The sequence below is a fragment of the Balaenoptera musculus genome, chromosome 14 (genome assembly GCF_009873245.2).
Source record: "Balaenoptera musculus isolate JJ_BM4_2016_0621 chromosome 14, mBalMus1.pri.v3, whole genome shotgun sequence".
In the NCBI taxonomy this organism is placed as follows: domain Eukaryota; kingdom Metazoa; phylum Chordata; class Mammalia; order Artiodactyla; family Balaenopteridae; genus Balaenoptera; species Balaenoptera musculus.
In genome coordinates, this window is record NC_045798.1 from 73,117,206 (window position 1) to 73,136,926 (window position 19,721).

At 43.5% G+C, this 19,721-nt stretch overlaps 1 protein-coding gene across 3 annotated transcripts in view; it reads right to left on the reverse strand.

The window, feature by feature from the left end:
• Positions 1-11,386, reverse strand: part of FECH (ferrochelatase) — a 33,825-nt gene extending 22,439 nt beyond the window's left edge. The window contains exons 1-3 of one of the 3 annotated variants that reach the window (XM_036823457.1): positions 11,238-11,384; positions 6,235-6,361; positions 565-684 (exon numbers count right to left, since the gene is read on the reverse strand). In XM_036823457.1, the coding sequence (XP_036679352.1) occupies positions 565-684; positions 6,235-6,361; positions 11,238-11,304 (314 nt within the window). In that variant the 5' untranslated portion in view covers positions 11,305-11,384. Of the gene's footprint in view, positions 1-564; positions 685-6,121; positions 6,142-6,234; positions 6,362-11,237 lie in introns of those variants that run through there. The other 2 variants (XM_036823458.1, XM_036823459.1) reach the window with 2 other exon arrangements.
• Between the last annotated feature and the right edge of the window lie 8,335 nt (positions 11,387-19,721).

Here is a 19,721-nt window from a genome sequence, read left to right on the forward strand (position 1 = left end):
CTCACTGTGCAGCAGAAACTAACACAACATTGTAAAGCAATTATACTCCAATTTTTTAAAAAAGATATTGTGAAACTCAGTCATATACATCAAAATATACAACAAATATCAATCATACCTCAAAACAAATAAAGAAAGAAAGAAGAAGAGAAAGAAGGAGGGAGGGAAGAATGAAAGGAAGGGAAGAAGGACAGCAAGAACTCAATTTCACAGCACAAATGAATAATACTCATTGCTTCCCTGAGTGTTAGACGGTTAAGTACAAAGTACAAATACATCTTTAAAGCTCCTTCAGCTGTGTCCAGACCGCTGCAATTTCCAGAGCTCTGGGGAGGAAACAGCCCAAGGGGAATCCTTGCTAACTTGCTTTCTCTCTCCCCTACAGTTCTTCTGACATCATAGCCTTCTCATAACTAATAGAAAATAATAATGCTGCTCTAGCACTACCAGATGTGCACTAAAACCATTTATTTATTTATTTTTTAACTACAGAACTGAGATACATGGAAGGGAAAATGCACTGCACAGGTTATGGATAAGTATAGGCATTTACATGTATCTTACTTTTGAACAGGAAGTGTTATGAGGTCTCGATCCAAGAAGAGCCTCAGAAGGAAGTCGTGAACTTCTCCGACGGTTTCAGGGCCTCCCATGTTCAGCATTAATATTCCAGTTTTCGGCTTCCTACATAAATCAAATGGCAACAGTTGATCTGTAACACTTCTAGGGTAGAATTTTGTTTCTGCTAGCAAACTCTCATCTAATCTGTTCAAGGCAAAGATGAAAAGCTACAGATCTCTCCACTGCCATCACAGTGAACGCATGAGGCCTCCAGCTCTGCGCGGTCCAAGGTCCCAGCTCAGACTCTGACCTTCACCTCCTAGCTCCATCTCTCTCCCTGGACTTTCCCTGGGCTCCAAATATTCCCCTATTAAACTGTCAGCCCTGAACAAAGATCCCATTCTTTGGGGACTGACGGTCAAGGTGTAAACCTAAAATTGTCCTGAGGCTGAAACACTTGTTCACATGACTGCCTCGTGCCTACACAGGTTACCTGATCTCTCCAAGCTTAAGTTTCCTCATCTGTAAAATAGAGAGTCCACCAATTACCTCAAAAAGTTATTTTGACAATTAAGTGCATAATGTACTTATTCAGCATAAGCTGGCACAAACAGTAGGTTCTATTCTACACAGAGGAGCCGTGGGTTTCCCTATAATTTTAAACCTCCCCAGTAAACTACCAGCCCATCTCTCATGCCCTTATTTACTCCCTTCTCTTTAGTTAATTATTAAATTATTAATGGCTTAAATTATTTCTTGCTACTCTGCTTCCTTCTCCAGAGCCTGCCTTTACTCCTGTTCAGTGTCCCCTGCTGTGATAAACTACATTTCTCACTTTACACTCACCTCGCCATCCTTCATCTAAAACCCACTACTTAGGTAATTCCTGTAAAACACTGTTCTGAATTATTCAAATTAGTCCCAGGCTAAAGAATCAACCACTGGATGAGCAAAAGGAAACAAAAAGAAAGTCAAGCAGCTTCTGGGAAATTTTTTTAAAAAAGGACTATGCAAAAAATGTAAACTTATAAAATCCAGAGCAGCTCTGAGGCCTGCACCGCCGAAGTGAGCCAGGCCAGGATGAGTTCTCTATTCCTAAACCAGCCAGGGGGCAAGATGGGGCCACAGCAGGACCAAGTGTCTCCCCTGAGCTTCGGGGAGCCACCAGAAGACCATGACTCTGGTCGGAACCACAAGGTCAAAGCCTGAGATGGGACCGTGGAGAACTGCGGGCCTGTCTTTCCCCATGTGACAGGAGTGAAAGAGGCTGCCGGTGGGGAAAAGAAAGGACAAGGAGTGTTTCTTCCACTCATCCTTTTTTTTCTTTTTGTGCCCTGTAAACATTTAGATATAATTCACATACCATAACACCTGCCATTTTAAACTGTACAATTTGGTGGTTTTTAGTATATGCACAAGGTTAGGCAAACACGACAGCTATCTAATTCCTAAACATTTTCCTCACTCCCCAAAACCCCACTTACCCGTTACAGCCATTCCCCATTCTCCCTCTCCCTCACCCCTGGCAACCACTAATCTACTTTCTGGGCCTATGGATTTGCCTATTCACAGAAACAGAATCATAATATGTGGCCTTCTGTGTCTGGTTTCTTTCACTCAGCATAAAATTTGCAAGGTTCATCCATATTGTAGCATGAATCAGTACTTCCTTCCCTTTCGTGGCTGAATAATATTCCATCGTATGGGTATCCTCTCCATTCACTCTTGATAAAGCAGCCGAGGAATAAGCAGCCTGATGTGGATTTAAAACACCATTATTACAAATGCCGAGGGGTCTACTTTCTAAATCTCCTACGTCAAGACCACCTCTAGCTAATGCAGTGACTACAGCAATCCTGCTGAGATGGGTCTCGTTTGGAAGACTGCTCTTAAAGTGTTCTAAAGCTGATGATATCATGATGGCATTTTAATTGCAATTTTTAAAAAAATGTTAATAATGTCTGGCAGTAATTTTAGGCAACAGAGTGTGTCAAATTTATACAAGTAGAAACCATTTTCTTGGTCAAACATAGTAATAGGTGGATGCAGTAGAAATCTGAATTCTCAGCCTAAATTTTCAAAATAAGAACCAATTCCTGGGGAAGGGGAAGTGCTGCATTACAATGAACTCAGGGATTTTCTAATTTAGACCCCATTATATAGATTAACCAAGTTCACTTTTCACATCATTGTCTTAGGCCAGGGTTTCTTGACCTCAGCACTGCTGACATTGGGTGCTGGATAATCCTTTGTTGTGGGACTGTCTTGTGCTTTGTAGGAGGTTTAGCGGCAACCTCGGCCTCTACTTACTAGATGGCAATAGCACACACCCTACCCCAGCTGTGACAACCAGAAACGTCTCCAGACATTGCCAAATATGTCCCGGGGACAAAAATGATCCCCCATCCCACCCTCTGTTCAGAACCACTGTGTTAGAGGAAAGGGGTTTAATCTCTTTTTACTAAATCAAGCAACCACTCTTAAGTTGTTGTTCCATAACTTTTCTACCCCCTCGGGCCAGAAGTCCTATCAATGAATTAACAAACTGGTGTTTTGTTTTCTTGATACCTGAAAATTCCAGATTCATTATATTGTGAAATTGTATTATTCCCTTAATCTTTCTACTTAGGCCACTGGTGTTCTGGGATTCTGTCTCTCACCCTCAAAAGCTGTGACTCACAATAAATTAAGTGCATTTTTCCATGGATTGCTGCCAGTTAACAGATTACTGGTTAAGAAACCCCACGCTAAGAGACTTACCTAAGCCACAGAGGGCATCAATGTGCAAACGGGATTTAGAACTGTTTTTCATCTATAACACCTGAGCTCAGAACAAGAGTGGCTTTAAATGGGATGTTACTCTGCCCTGCAAATCCATGTTTTGCAAACCATGTTGATCTTATACATGAAGGAAACACACGATTTGAAAATACCTAAATACGCTTGCACTTAATTCAAAACTGTGTTGTGCATGACGAATGGTGCATTAGGAAGCCCTAGTCCAACACCCCTCTATTCCCGAATGTGAACTGCAAAGCTTTAGCCAAGGGTCACTGTCTCTTCTCCCCTCCAGACACAGAACATCTGACACCAAAGTCTGAATGATCAAGTTCCCCTTGTTTGAATGTAAAAGCGTATACGGCAAACATATTGAAAGCTTCTCATTTGAAAAGGTTGCCACATTTTGCCATTTATATTCTTGCACTCTCAAAACATGAGGTTTTTCCTTTGAACTATTAATTGGACAAACCAAAACTTAAGCTCATCAATTACTAAAGGAACAGATTAATTCTATTCTACTATATATAGTCAGCATCAAGATAAAAAACAAATCCCAGCTCTTCATTAAATCTCCAAGATGTAATTGGCCAGAGGATCTATGCTGCCTCTAGAACAGGGTTTGGCAAACTCCAGTCCATGGGCCAAATTTGCCCACACACCCCCTGCCTGCTTTTGTAAATAAAGTTTTATTGGAACAGGGCTTCCCTGGTGGCGCAGTGGTTAAGAATCCGCCTGCCAATGCAGGGGACACGGGTTCCAGCCCTGGTCCGCGAAGATCCCACATGCCGCGGAGCAACTAAGCCCGTGCGCCACAACTACTGAGCCTGCGCTCTAGAGCCCGCGAGCCACAACTACTGAAGCCCGTGCGCCTAGAGCCCATGCTCTGCAACAAGAGAAGCCACTGCGATGAGAAGCACACGCATCGCAACGAAGAGTAGCCTCCGCTCGCCGTAACGAGAGAAAGCCCACGCGCAGCAACAAAGACCCAACACAGCAACAAAGACCCAACAAATAAATAAATAAAATAAATTAATTTAAAAAAAAGTTTTATTGGAACAGAGTTCCACTCATTTGTTTACGTATCACCTGTGGCTGCTCTCACATTATGATGGGGGAGGTGAATAGCAGCAAACAAGACCAAAGGGCCCACAAAGCCTGAAAACATGTACCATTCAGCCCTTTGCAGACAAATTTGTAGTGTAGTATTGTCTAGAGTAGTCTGAGCACTAAGTAGCACAGGGCCTTCATCATATCTGGCATCAGAATGACTCACAAAGACACTCACCACTTCATCGTCTCTAATATTTAAAACCCAGAAATAACCTATGTGCCCTGTAACATGAGATTGCATAAATAAATTAAGATTTAATAAAATACTCTTAGGCTATTAAAATTATGTAGACTTTTTATAGTTATGTGGTAGACATTAAATAAAAAGAGGAAGTTATAAAAATAATATATGTAGTATTATCACATTTTGATAAATATATACTGAGTAAATATTAATAGATACAGGTATAGAGACAAAATACTGGGTGGTGAGATTATCAGTGATTTTTTTTTTCCTGTCTGTATTTTCTAAAATGAACTGATTTCTTTTGTATAAATATGATATAAAGTTACTTACTAGAATTTGGGAGTCTTTTTAGATTTTTATTCAATTTTAATAATTTAATCTTAAGGCGATTTATGTTGTTGATTTTTGCCACTAGGATAACACAGTAATGAAATAATTTTTCTCCCAGGGTTCCACATCCAATCAGTTCTTCAGTTTACACCAAATACTTACCCCAAACCCTAAATACTTAAAGCACTTTGTACTATGGCTGAGGTGAGAAAAGAGGGGCCATGGGGGGCAAGGAGGAGTGGCGTCCTGCTGGGCATGCCCCCAGGATGGAGACAGTGTCTGTGCTTCCTGTCTCCCTTCCCACGTGTGGTTTTTCAGGAGGCCCGAGAGTCGAAAGGAGATGATTTGGGACCCCACCTCACTGCCCTATCCCCAACAAACCTCAGTTCACTAAGTGCTCCATCATCATACCCAGGATCACACAATGAAAAGTAACAAACACAAAATATGACTATTTTCAAAGCTATAAAGCTCTCGTAGAACATCTGGTCTACCAGAAAGGTCAAGGCGTTAATAGTTCACAGCTACTTTCTTTCTTTCTCTCTCCCCAGTGTTAAAGTGCATTACTCCTATCTGTGTACTCATCTAAAAAGTGACCTTTACAGTCTTCTGTTGCCTCTTTACCAGAGGAAGACTTGAAAACAGCTGTGGCCTCTGATATTGAAGAGGACACCCAGTAGCAACGCCATGCCTGCTGACGTCCACCCGCAAACAGCAGAGGTGAGGTAGGGAACGTACTTTGTTTCTTTAATAAACTGTAAATCACATTATGTCATTTACAATAATATTCACTGCATTAACAGTTTACTACAGAAATTCTTGGTGGATTAGTTATTCCTTTTCCCGCACAGGAGATGTATTTCATAAGTATAATTATGTTAGGTTCATAAACATATTTCCAGCATACACATAATTTATGTTATGGGACATATTCCGAAACTAAATTCCCACACGATTTGCAGACTGTTTGTACTCAACTCTGTGTCCTTTAACAAAAGCCCTGTGGGATTTTTGTCAACCAGACCTCAATAAAGCTGGGAAAAAAAATTTTAATAGAAAATGTCAAAATTCAAAAACACTTTTAAAGCCTTAATTGGGGGTGAAATCTATATGTTTAACAGCTATTGAAAGGAAGCCAAGAAAATAACATACCGCTCCTTACATACTGGGTTTTCCCAACACCTCTCCTCATAGGTAGCTGGTATCCACCGGTGTTTGCATCAAGAAAGAGAAATCCTTATTAGTACCTAAAATTAGACTCATACCTGTTCCCCGGCTGAACTTGAGGTCTGGGGCTTCTGGCACGTTGGGCTGTTTCTGTGGCAGCTGCTGCTGTGGCTGCACCCGACTGGCACCTCCGTGGCTGACAGGCCCTTGAGCCACCATATACCACTGCGACAAAATTAAAGTGGCAGCGTGAAATCTAGCTGGAAAGTAATTGCTTTTGAAGAGGTCCTCGGAGCATAATTCCTGGATCTAAAATTTAAAGAGATGCTACAGCAGAGGTGATTTCCCCAGCATTTCACTGCAGGTGGGGGAAGGCTCTTAAGGCCTCTCTGAGGGGGTGGGATGGCGTCCCCTAGGATGGCTTACAGGACTCGCATGGAGCCCTTTTAGAAGCTACACACGCCTCCTCTCACTGCCTCGGCCGTCGCTTTTGATAGATCCCTCATGAGATCACTGCGTGTTATGATGGCAGCACGCTGCTCGTATGAAAGGTGAGGAGCCTGCAGAAAAGGTCAAGAGCCACTGATTTAAGGAGTGGAAACTGGGCCAGTTTTCAACCACTTGCACAGATCTCACATCTGCCTCCTAGCCTTCTCCAATATGGTACCAGTACTAAGAACCCCAGGATTGCCCTCGGACTCTGACAAGGGCCGGGGGACAGAGGTGCTCTGCTTTCAAGGGCCGATTCTGGTCCGCCTCCTACTGCACCCTGCCCCGTGGGGTATGCCATCTGCATGGCCAAGGATTCATGGACCCCCAGAGTCCATGCTCCCCCCCCTTCCTGACCAGGCTCCCAGGACCCAGGACCTCAGAATTCCCTGCCCCAAAAGCTCCACTTCCAGGGTCTGGCGCAGGCCTCTTTCCTGCATCCATCCTCTTGACGGCAGATCGCACCATCAGTATAAGCAATTCTTGACCTGAAGGGTAGCCAAACTGGTGGCTGTTCATAGGGTCAGGAATGGAGCTTGAACATACATACACGCTGGAGTATGCACAAGGCTCTTCACCGTGCCGGGCAGGCCAGGAGTGGGAAGAGAAGCAGGGAAGTCTGCCCGCCCGAGGCAACTTTCTCAAGGCCGCGGCATTTCTGTAGGAACTGTGAAGAGTTCAAGAGTTCACCCTCCCAGGCCGTTAGCAAGGTCTATTTGTCAGCATAGCAGAACAGAACATAATTCACAGTCTGTTAGCTTGCTGTATACGGGTCTTGTCCTGGCCACCACAAAGTTAGTTGTGGGCCTGGAGAGCCTATCTGAATCGAGGAGTCCATGGGCCATACGCAGTTATAGCGTGAAGGGTATTTATCCTTAAACAACACAGAGTGAAACTGAACTGAAACCACACAGTAGGTACTCAAGATGGCAATGCAGGACAGTAGTTACTACCGTGCCCCACAGTATACACTCAACCTCCCTTCCCCAGTCTCAAACCAGCGGGCCTGAAACCAGCCTGAGGTCAGTCTCCTTCTACCCTCCTCCTACTTACGAGTCAAAGGTGTTCCGGTGAGGAACCAGGGCTGCGGACCAACGGACCCGACTCTGAATCCAGTTCTGCCACTTACTAGTAATGTAACTGGGGCTGGGTTATAATCTTTCTGAGCCTTAGTTTCCCCAGCTGTAAAATGGTGAAACCCTGCTATCTGCATCCTTGTAAAGATTGCAGCAGATAAGACCAGTGAAGCACTCTTCACAGGGCCTGCCTCATATAATCGGTACCAGTATTATTTTCCTTGGTAAGTGTCTAGAGCATAGGGACTACACCTGCTCTGAATTTTTTCTTTTTTTTTTTTTTTATCACCTAGCAGGTCTATAAAATATAGGAGAATGATATTTCCAGGCCACTTAGATTTCCAACTATCCAGATTGTGCACATTCCCAACAGAGCCAATTATGTGAGCTTGAGCTGAATAATCCTTATTAACTCAAAGTGGAAGTGCAAAGATTGACATAAAGAACTTCAATTCCGCTCACATGAAGTCTCAAACCAGCTCACATCTCCTTATTTTAGACAAGTTCAATTCTGAACTGCACGATGAGATTTAACCAGGTTCTCAATCAAGCTGCGATGTCTGCAATTCCTTATATAAATGAGGTTATATCAGATTCCATGGGGTATCAGAATAGAACTTTGGCATTACATAATTTGACTGCTGGTAATATAATAAGATTTCCTCCTGCAAACTTTAAAAGGGGGTGGGGTGGGGGTGGGGAATAAGGATGCGACTAGAGTCTCCAACCAGTACATTAGTATCGCTTAGTACAGTTTGGGAGCTTGTAGCTTTTCAAGCTGCCGAAAACTACTGCCATGCCCTCTACTTACAAAATTCTCTTCTCTGAGGTTAAATAAATTCTCAGAGAAGTTGATGCTGCTAATGATGGATCCTTTCTGCTCAGGACATAGGGTTAACACACCCACCTCTCAAGGACTTCTCTAAAACACTCCTCTCCCTTGATGATCTGAAGCCTCTAGAAAAACAGAGTATCTCCTACCAAACGATTAGTATTAATCTAGCTAAAGGAGTTTAAAGTAATTATTCAAAGAACCAAATGAGACTCCTGAATACACTCAGCTCACAGCTTAAGAGAAATTCGAAGGCACAGGCAGCATCGTGTGGTGTAGAGTGTGTGTTCTGGAGCTAGAGAGATCTGAGCAGAAATTCCAGATAGGACCAAACAAGCTGTGTGACAGTAATTGGGCAACTCACTGAGCTACTCCAAGCCTCACTTTTCTCATCTGTAAAATAGTGATAAGGCCAAACTTGCAAGGCTGTTGTAAAGATTAGGAAAATTTTTAAAAATCTATGTCCAGCCCCAAGAACAGTGTCTGGAACAATGCATGAAGTAAGAACACTCAGTAGTAAGGATCTGCTCACTTATGAACTAAGACCAGGTAATTCTAACCCTACTCTTGGCATGGACAACTGGTTTACCTTTGGAAGGCCTACAAACAATAAAAGCTATAAAACCAAGGGATATGCAGAAAAGAAGATGATGTAAGAAAACAAAACTTCATTAATGCCTGGACACACTCAATAGGTGAATCATTCAAAAGTATACCTGTGACTTAAGAAGTTCATGGGTATCAAGTGGTTCTCCAAAAGCAAATTATTTAATATTTTGGATGCTTGGGGGTGGTATGTGGGAGGGTAGAAAACAAGATACACAAGTACCTAATACAGCCCTTTTCTATCACACAGGAGATGAAGATTATTTCAAAAGGTCCTTATAAACATGAGTATCATTTTAAAAATTCACAGAAATAAGGTTCTATATTGTAACTATTAATAAACACTTGGGGAGGGGAGGCTTTAAGAAAAAAATTGTTATTTTTCTAGTATGGAGCTAGAATGTTCTAATTTATTAATTTAAACATTGATACTCTTTTTTATTATTCTAGATTTGTTTTTTTCCAATTACAAAAGACATATATGCCTAACGTAAAAAATCTGGAAAGAAAATGCCACAAAGGAACAATAATTCTTTATTCTATTAACTTTCTAAAATATATGTATATACTATATACATATATACTAGGGAGCTTCTTATTAATTCTGTACTATGCTAAGAACATAGAGTGTAAAACTTTGCTTTTCTACTTTGAGAATTCATTTTGAGAATTACTACTCAATTTTTTCTAACCCAGATGTTAATCCCTTCATATAAAATAAGATAATTAAAGTATTATAACTACATCTAAAATCAGAGTCTGTAATTCAATTGAACTTCAAATCTACTTCTGCTGTGGTTTCTGAATCCTTCCACTTGGTTACTTATAACCTGGACAACAAAGCATTTAAAGTTTCTCATATTGTTCTTTGACCTCAACTCTAGAGCCTGTCAGACTTTCTTTGCCACAGGAAGGGTCAGTGAAAGAAAAGATTAATTTGATACTTCTTTCAGCCCCGTCGTTACTGGCACTGTGCTTCCTTTTCTTAAAAGATAATGTCTTTCGTCTCCCACTGCCCTTAGTGACCTGATTGTCATTGGACACTGGGTCTTTATTATTTTCCCAACAAAGGCACCTGTAATAAGATATGGAGGTTCAGAGTGGACTCTCCACTCCTTCTCAGTAGGTGATAGATTGATGAATTAGGGAACTTCTTAGAAAAATAAGTCAGGTCTGTGTCCAGTCATCATTCAAATATACTAATTAAGCATCTTAGTAGGTGGCAGCCTTTTACATACTAATAACTGAACATTTTGAGGTTATCTATGTATCTACTGTGTGCCAGGGACTGTGCTACAGGCTTTACCTGTATCCTGCTAATCTTCACGGCAAGCCTATGAGGTATGACCTTCTTTTATGTTTAGCAAAGTTCAAGCTGGGGTGAATGCCTCACTCAGGGGCGTCACAGGAATGCTGCAGACCTAGTGACCCAGCCAGGTGTGTCTGAACCAGAGTCCCATCAGTTCATCCTGTGGACACAACCTACATTCACGTCTGTATCAGAAACGTGGGGGGTTGTCCATGGGTCTTATTTCTTCTCCAAATATCTCTAGAAAATACTAGCCTGAGCTGCCCCGCGGTGGGTCCTGCTGACAAGGACAAGTGAGCACCGGGTGATGCCAGGAGCCAGGGCAGCAGTGGGCACAGTGTGACCTCCACCACCAGAGAGGGAACCCCAGGGTAGATGCCCATGGTGATAATGAGGATAATGATGCCAACGGTCCTGTCTCTATGGCAGGCCCTTAACACACTCTGCCTCCCGAAATCACAACAATCCTGCGACTATCGTTATTCTTGTTTTACAGATAAGAACTAAGGCTCTGAGAAATTCAGCCACTGCTCACGGCCACCCAGCTGACCGATGTGACTCCGGGACCCCTCCCCGCGGCCTCTCAGGGTCCTCGGGGGACCCACGTACCCCGCTCTCGCCGCTCCCAGGGGAGCGCCCCTTTCCGGATCCCTTCTCCGCCCCTCGCCCCGTCGCGGGCAGCTTCCTGCACAGCCCGCCGCCGCTCCTTGCAAGTTCCCAGGCCCGGGGACCCCGGCGCCAGCTGCCCGCTGTCCCCGCCTCGGCGGCGGCCGCAACAGCCCCACTTACGCCGATCGCGGAGCAGGACGCTCGCAGATCGCAGGGCCGCAGCCATGTTTGTGCCGACTAAAACCATTCCCGGGGCAGCCTCGGCCCGGGACCTGGGTTCCTCCCGCGGCAGCACACCCAGGCGCGGGCCCCACCAACGGCTAACAGCAGACCTCAGCACCCACCACCCACGCCTCCTTATCAGGCTAGGCCACTCCCTGCGCCCAGGCTGTGTGCCCGCTCATTGGTGCCGGGCCGGGGCGGGGCTTCAGGGGCGGGGCCAGGTGCAGACACGCCCCTCCCCGGGAGCCCGCTCTGCTGCAGCGAGGTGCCCAGGGTAAGAAAGGGTCACAGGCTGTGCTACTGGCACCTTCCACCCAAACCACCAAAAATCCGTGCGGGTCGCCCTGAACGAACGCCCTGGTTGCATGCGCCCACCTGACCAAGGCAGGAACTGCAGCCACGACTCCGCAAAGAACTTTCTTGACATTTCCACTAGTATTACTTACCTATGACAATGCTTTTGCCTCAATTCTCCAGTTTTGTGGCCTAGTTACAGCACAACTGTACCGACCCTGTTTTATTTTGCTTTGTTTTCAGAATGAGAAAAGGAATTATTTTATATCAGACACTCATGACATACTTATTAAGTTCCTCTGTAGTATCTCTATGCAGCAGAGTTTGACAGCTGGGACCAGAAAGCAAACATTATGCTGCTAACGTGATAGCATTAGGAAAAGTGAAGGCCAGTCCGGCAAATGCATTTTTTGGAGGGCTGGTACGGTGAGGTTCGTCAGTGTCATGTCTGTGCACCTTCGCAGGGTGACCGCCTGGCCCCAATCCCGCGCACAGAACAGGTGACCCCCTCATTTCTAGCCCTTGCTACATTCCCACAGCTCCGCCCGCCCATCTGGCCCTAACGCTCAGTGCATCTCGAAGTACAAGACCAACCTTTGGAATAGAAAGGTGTCAGGCACCATTCTTTCATTCACTGAACAAGTATTGAGCACCTACTGTGTGCACTGGGAAAACAGTAGTGAACAGAGCAGACAAGGGGCTTACATAGGGATTAGGGGAGAGACAGAAAATAATCACAATATGTAGTATTTAGGGTGATGACGAGCGTTAGAAAGAATGAAGCGATGTAAGAGAGATGAGGGAGGGGAGGCTAGTGCAATTTGAAATAGATGGGTCAGAGAAGTCCTCACTGACATTTGGGCAAAGACCTGAGGAAGTAAGGGGGCAAGCCACGTGGAACATTCCAGGAAAATGGAGTCTAGAGTGAGTGCAAAACCAGTTTTCTGTAGCTAAAATGTATGCTCTTGATTGAATTCGTTTATTTATTATTAAAGTGAGTCCTCTTTCTGGTTATCAGCTTGGTGTAAAATGTCATCTTAAGTGGATTGCCTTTCATATTATCTACACGATCTTCAAATCAGGCAAGAGGTGTTCCCTGAGAAACAGACAGTAAAACTTGCTCCTCGTATCAACTGCTTTCCTATACATTTTGCTAGCTCTCCATTCTCAGAATGAAAATTACATTAGTTTAATTTGCCCTTTGAAGAGGTGATCTTTATAGATAATATACTCCTCTACCTAAAGCCTAAACCCACTGCTTTTAAATCAACTACACAAAACGTCTCTACGGTTTGAAATGCTGTGCTGGAAAAAGTGTCGACAAGGCCAGAGAAGTAGAAAAAGCCAAGGGTTTTTAATGACTGAGGTATGTGGGCTCTTCTTGGCTCAGGAGGCTCAGGATAAGTCACCCTTCCATCACGGGTGCTGTACCGCTCCTGCTAAGTGGAGATAGCAGAGGTCTTCTGGTCCCTCCCAGGGAAATGCTGATGATTAGTGACAAGGCATAAAGGTGCCAAATCTCATGTAATCAACATTGGGGCAAGTTAAATTTGTATCTGGCCAGAAAAAAGAAAGGAACTAGCAAACCATGCTTTATTAAATATATTAACATAATAACATTTTAAAAAATGAATCAGCACCATTTCATTCATTTTCCTTTTACTGACTCTTAAAAAACTCATTCGAAATTATACTCATGTATAAAACCTCCCGACACACATATTAAGACTCATAGGTTACAAATGGAAACAGAACTTCATTATTTTTCCCCAAAGAGCTCTTCATGACATTTGTTATTTCTAATCTATGGCTTATTTCTTACAAAAAGCATCAAATACAACAGCTTTTCAGTGAGTAAATTTTTATGTTCTTTTGAAGTGAAAACAGATAAAATATGCTTTATATGGGTCCTTTTCAAAACTGATAGGAAAACACAGGCCTTAAATCAGAAGATGTGAATTCTAAATATGGGTTTTACTAAGAAATCCAGAAAGCCCTTGAAAGGCTAAAGAAATTTATAAAACTATATGAGATTTATATATATATATGTATATATATATTTTTTATGTGTATATACACATATGTATGTGTATATAAATGCATTTTTTTCCGGCTTAAATATTTGTACCAAAATTATAACCACTTCTCTTAACAAACAGAAAGCACATTCTCTGGGCCAACTCAGATAAGCAGCACTCCCACCACCCAGGAGAGGGTTTGCCTGAGCTCGGGTGACTTGATTAGTGAAGAAAGCATTCTCTTGTCACAGATAGCACTCAGAGTTCAGCCTGTGATCCTAAATAAAATGAATTTGTTGGTTTCAGCTCAATGCTTCAGGAAAGGGGGGGGTAGAGATCCCCTAATTCATTATTTGCCATGATTGGCGCCTCCGAGCTACACAAACTAAATTTAGATTACTCAATTCTGTCTCCTTAATCAGAAAACAGGGCGAGGATGGGGGCATTCAGTGCAAGAGAAACAGTGGCTGCGTGAAGCAGACAAATGGTGAGCTCTGATGATTACTCAGAGAAACCTGACCGATTGTCCCCACAATTGTTTTAAGCAAAGAGGCCACCAAATCCAGGCCAATGCGATGTGCATTTTGACTGCCACTCTTAACCACGCAGAGCCTTAAGCCCACTAGTGATGATGGGTTTATTAGTTCATCTGCACATATTTTCTGAGAGTCTACTATGAGCAAAGCGTTATATCGGATACTGGGAAGGATAAAAAAGTAAACTGTACTCCCAAGTAGCTCATTTATTTACGAAACAAATATGTATGGAGGGCACACCTAGGTCAGGCACGTGGTGGGCACTGAGCATTACAGCAATGAATTGGACTATCTCTACTTTCATGCAACTTACATTCTAGAAGGCAAGGCAGACAATAAACAAAAGATACATACCATAAGGTTAGCTGTGACTAGGAACCATGAAGAAAAATAATGAGGCAAAGGAATGGAGAGAGGCAGGAAATGTTAGTTTCAGGGGTGCAGTGGGGCAGGGCCTCTTCGCAAAGGTGCCAGTTGAACAGGGGCCTGCGGGGAGTGAGGGAGGTTCTCTGTGGAAGGGCTTTGCAAGCAGAGGGATCAGAAAGTGCTGGAACACATCTGAGGCTTGTATTAGTTCCCCGGCGCTGCTGGAACAAAATACCGGAAACCAGGCTGCTTAAAACAACAGAAGTGTATTGTCTTCCCGTTCTGAGGCTGGAAGTCCAAGTCAGTGTCAACAGGGCCATGCTCCCTCAGCAGTCGGTCGGGGAGAATCCTTTCCTGCCTCTTCCTAGCTTCTGGCAGTGGCCAGCAGCCCTTGGCTCTCCTTGCCTGTAGCATCACTCTGATCTCTGCCTCTGTGGTCATGTAGACTTCTCCCTGTGTGTCTCTTTTCCCATAACCATCTTCCCTTCCAGAAGGACACCAGTCATATTGGATTAAGAGCTCACCCTATTGACCTCATCTGAACTTGGTTACATCTGCAAAGACCCTATTGGTAAATAAGATCACGTTTCCAAGTACCAGAGGGGAGGATTTCAACATATTGGGTTTTTTTTTTTTGAGGGAGAGGGACACAGTTCACCCCATAACAAGGCCTTGAGGGACAGTAAAGAGACCGCGTGTCTTGAGCAGAGTGTATGGGGTGGAGGGGAAGGAGTTTCGGCCTATTAGGTGATGAAAGACTTCATCTTATCAAGTGATCTCCCTCTAACAGAATGAGCCATGCTTACGGTTCAAAAGGTTCACTTTGCCTGCGGTGTAGAGAGAAAACCGGAGCTCTTGCGCCAGTATTAAGACACGTACCACATGACTAAATGAGTTCATTTTCTCCTAAGGGTTCTAATTCTTTTTGAGATCATACGGGGCAAGAGTGTTTTTCTCCAGAGAGGTCTCTGCCCCCGGGGTGGTGGGAGGGCCCCTCCAGAGCATGTCTGGTCTGCCTCTGCCAGGGTTGCAGGGTCCCACCCATCTCAGATGGGGTTTATGTACATTCCTCGGCTTGGAAGTACTGCTCCTCACAGACATGTTCAAACCAGGAAAGTTGACTTTTTCCAGCAAGCTTTCATTCCCTGTCCAGAGCCCTGGGCAGATGGCAGTCTTCCATGTCCTTCTCTGGGCTACAGGGCCAGTTTTCTAGATTTCACAGAAGGGCCAGCCCCCCAAGTCCCTGTTTCATGCAGGGAGGGGGTCTAGCCCTTGGTCCACTTTCCTGTCTGGGTGTAAGGTGGGCATCGTAGGAGCTGCATACATGATGTGCTCACTTTGTGAAAATTCGTAGTGTTGCACACTTATGATGTGTGCCCTTTTTTGTACGAATAGTATACTTTAGTACAACTTTTAAAAAAACCCTCGAGTGCCTTTATCTGGGTTCAGTTCTCCCTCTAACTCCCATACCCAACCTAACAGCTCTGGCTTAGAGACCCTCTCTACTCCTTCCTCTCCAATTCTGACGCCTAGAGGTGTTCCTTTCACTCAGCTAAGAGGAGGGTCTGTGTGTAATTATTATATTTATCCAGTAGAGTTACCTGTTTATAGTGGGAGAGGAAGAGGTGAGCAGAAGTTTCCCTGATAAAAATGAGTGGTGATTTCAGGCTGAGAGGATGCAGGGATGCTTTTTCATCAGGGTGGTATACAATTTACAAGAAAAGTAGGCTTGTTGTATACTGAATGTGAGGGGACACTCTGAAGGCAGAAAAGCACACGATTACCAAGAGCAAGGCGTTCACTTGGCCACCGCACAGCGTCTGGAAAGGATTCAGAGATGAGGGTGGTGAGAGAAGGCTGGGGACCGAGCCTGAATGTGCTGAGAAATTGGACCTTCGTTGGGAGGTGAACAGGAGTCATGCATGGTCATGACCGTCATGGAGAAGAGTAGCCTGTTGGGGGCTGTGCTCTGAGGAAAAGGATTGAGCAAGCAGGGTCCAGGCTATAAGAGAGGAGAGGCAGGGAGAACAAATAGAAGACAGTGGCCACGGTTCACAAAAGAGGTGTTGAGGGGCGTGGCCATGGAAAGTGAAGACAAAAATAGGCAAATAATGGCACATTGGAGATTAGAGGGAGGGCAGAATCCGGTAATTTAAGGTCTTCAGCAGTAGTGAGACCAAAAAAGAGAAACACATTAGTCAGCAGGACAGCTGGTTTGAGGCAAAGATGAATGCACTTTTTTATTGTTGTTGTTTTCATATTGTCTTTGTTTTTGCCTGAGTATGTTTTACATTGCAAGAAGGACAAACAGGTACAGCCATCTAACGGAAAGTTGTAGTGGTCATCTACATAGAAATAAGGATTGAAACCGACCATTCATTCAACCATTCATTTTTTTAAAATAAATTTATTTGTTTATTTATTTATGGCTGCGTTGGGTCTTCGTTGCTGCGTGCGGGCTTTCTCTAGTTGCAGCGAGCGGGGGCTACTCTTCATTGTGGTGCGCGGGCTTCTCATTGCGGTGGCTTCTCTTGTTGCAGAGCATGGGCGCTAGGCACACGGGCTTCAGTAGTTGTGGCTCACAGGCTCTAGAGTTCAGGCTCAGTAGTTGTGGTGCACAGGCTTAGTTGCTCCGCAGCATGTGGGATCTTCCCGGACCAGGGCTCGAACCCATGTCCCCCGCATTGGCAGGTGGATTCTTAACCACTACACCACCAGGGAAGCCCTAATCACTAATTCTTTTTACAAAACAATTTACAGAGAATTCATCACTCTTCTTGGTAATTTGTCCTTTATAATAGCTAACAATAATTGAACATTTATTCTCTTTCACCTATGACTACTCCCTTTTGATTTGTCTTCAAATACAGAGGGAAGACCTCTGGGTAAAGATGGGGGCTTGAACACATGGATGTAATTTCACTCCCACCCCCAAACCCCACTAAAATGTCAAGAGAGGTTTTGTTGTTGTTGATGGTGATGGTGTGTTTTGTTTGTTTTCAAGCACAAACCTAAAATGATGGGGAAAAAAGAAAAAGGAATGACAGCAACAAATTTTGGGAGCTGGAAGGCAGATGGATAAATGGTTAATGATTTAGCAAACTCAAAAAACCCTGAACCTTAAAATGGCCATCCTAAGACAAGAACCATGCAGATTTACACGACAGAATCCCTAGGAGGTTCCAGACTGGCAGCAGCAGGTACCCCTGGAAGTGGGGATGAAAGGGAGAGATGCTACATTGAGATAGATTTGGGGAACTAGACTTACCGAAGTTGTGGACACATAGCCCTCTTCACCCCTTTCCCTCCACAGGAGGTGGGAAGAGTCTGGAATCCAACCGGCCCAAGAGGAAAGATCTAAGGATGTTGACATCTGGAATCCAACTGGCCCAAGAGGAAAGATCTAAGGATGTTGACATCAGCGACTCCCATACTCAACATACTCAACAGTTCAGGCAGCTCACCCTACAGGAGGGCTCACATCTCCTCCCACACACTTCAAAAGCATTTTATCTGCTATTTGGAATTCTCAGCAGAAAACCAAGTATCACCTCACATCTGAGAAAACCCTCTAAGAGGAAAGACAGAGACCCAAGCAAACAGAAGAAAACATGGAGGAAACTGCCAAGATACAGGAAGAAGAAAGCTTGGAAAAAAGACCATAAAGATGGAACTTTCTGGCCTCTCTTGCCCATGCTCTGTCTGTGGAGTGTGCTTCACTCTAAATAAATCCACTTTTTAAAAAAAAAAAAAAAAAAAAAAAAAAAAAGATGGAACTTTCTGAGGTCAGAATAAAAACTTTTTTAAATTTTACTATGCTAACAGAGATGAAAAATTCAATAGAAGGATTGGGGAAAAGTTGAGGAAAGCTCTCAGAAAATAGCAAGCAAAAAAAAAAAAAAAAGATAAAAGGAGGTCTACTATCTGAATAATAGCAGTTGTAGAAAGAAAGAAAAACAAACAAAAGAGGGGACACTTTAAAAAAAACAGTTTAAGAAAGTTTTCACAACTGAAGGCCCTGACTTTCTGAATTTAAAGAGCCTACCAACTGCCCAACAGAATGGATGAACAGTCCCAAGGAATATCATCATATTTCAGAACATGGGGACAAGCTTCTAGAATAGACAGGTCATATGTAAAAGACCAGGTATGAGAATGCTTGGGGATTCTCCATAGCAACATTGGAAGCTAGAATGGTAACACTGGAAGCCAGGGTTTCAAAATTCTGAGGGAAAAATGCTTTTTAACCCACGATTTTATGTAGAGACTATGGTTTAAGTGTGAAGATAGATTAAAAACATTTTTTAGATAGGCAAGTTCTCAGTGAATTGACGTTCCATGCACCCTTTCTCAGGAAATTACCGGAGGATGTGCTCCACCAAAAGGAGGAAGTAAACCAAGAAACAGGGAAACATGGGATACAGGAAACAGGCTGTCCATAGAGGAGAAAGGTGAAGGGGATACCTGGGATGACAGTGAAAGAAGATCCCAGGACGACAACAATGTTTCAGGATTGGAGTGTGGCTGGTTCACACTACAGCAGACAAGCTCTCAGAGAAGCTTCTACGGGAAGATATAACTGATGAGCACCTGATGTGTCTGAGCATCTTTGGAGATTGAATTAATGATAAAGAAAAAAATAAGATGACGGTTAATTATGGGCAAAATGAAAAGTTGGCCAGAAAAGAAAAAGCAGTCGTAGTATACAACATGGTCAACCAAAGTAATGATTTAACTAATCTGGAAAGAGGGGGAGAAGAGAAGTATGCACATGAATGGTGGGGCAGGGAAAGGAAGAGGCGCAATCTTCTGCAGAAGAGCAGTAGAGCGTCTAAAACCGAAAAATCGATAAAAGTAATAGGAGCATGTTTTTCTTCATGGCATGGAAGTAAATGCCTAAAGAATAAGTTAAAATTTTGAGAACCACCATTTCTGTGAGCCAGGGTGCTACACTGTATTAAATTTTGACGCCAGAAACCAGCATCTTTGAACTGCAGAGAACACCAATGTTTTTTCAAAGATAATATTCTTCACCTTATCATCACGTTAGTAATAATCTATGAGGTAGAAGGAAAGTTTCCAGCATAAGAATCTGAATCATTTAATTGACCAGCAATTAGCAAATACTATGAATGACAGTATTTGTATGTCATAATATCTTTTTTCCTTAGAAGGACTGAATGAAATAATAGGATTCTAAGTTTAAAGGAATTCAAGCTTTGGAGTTT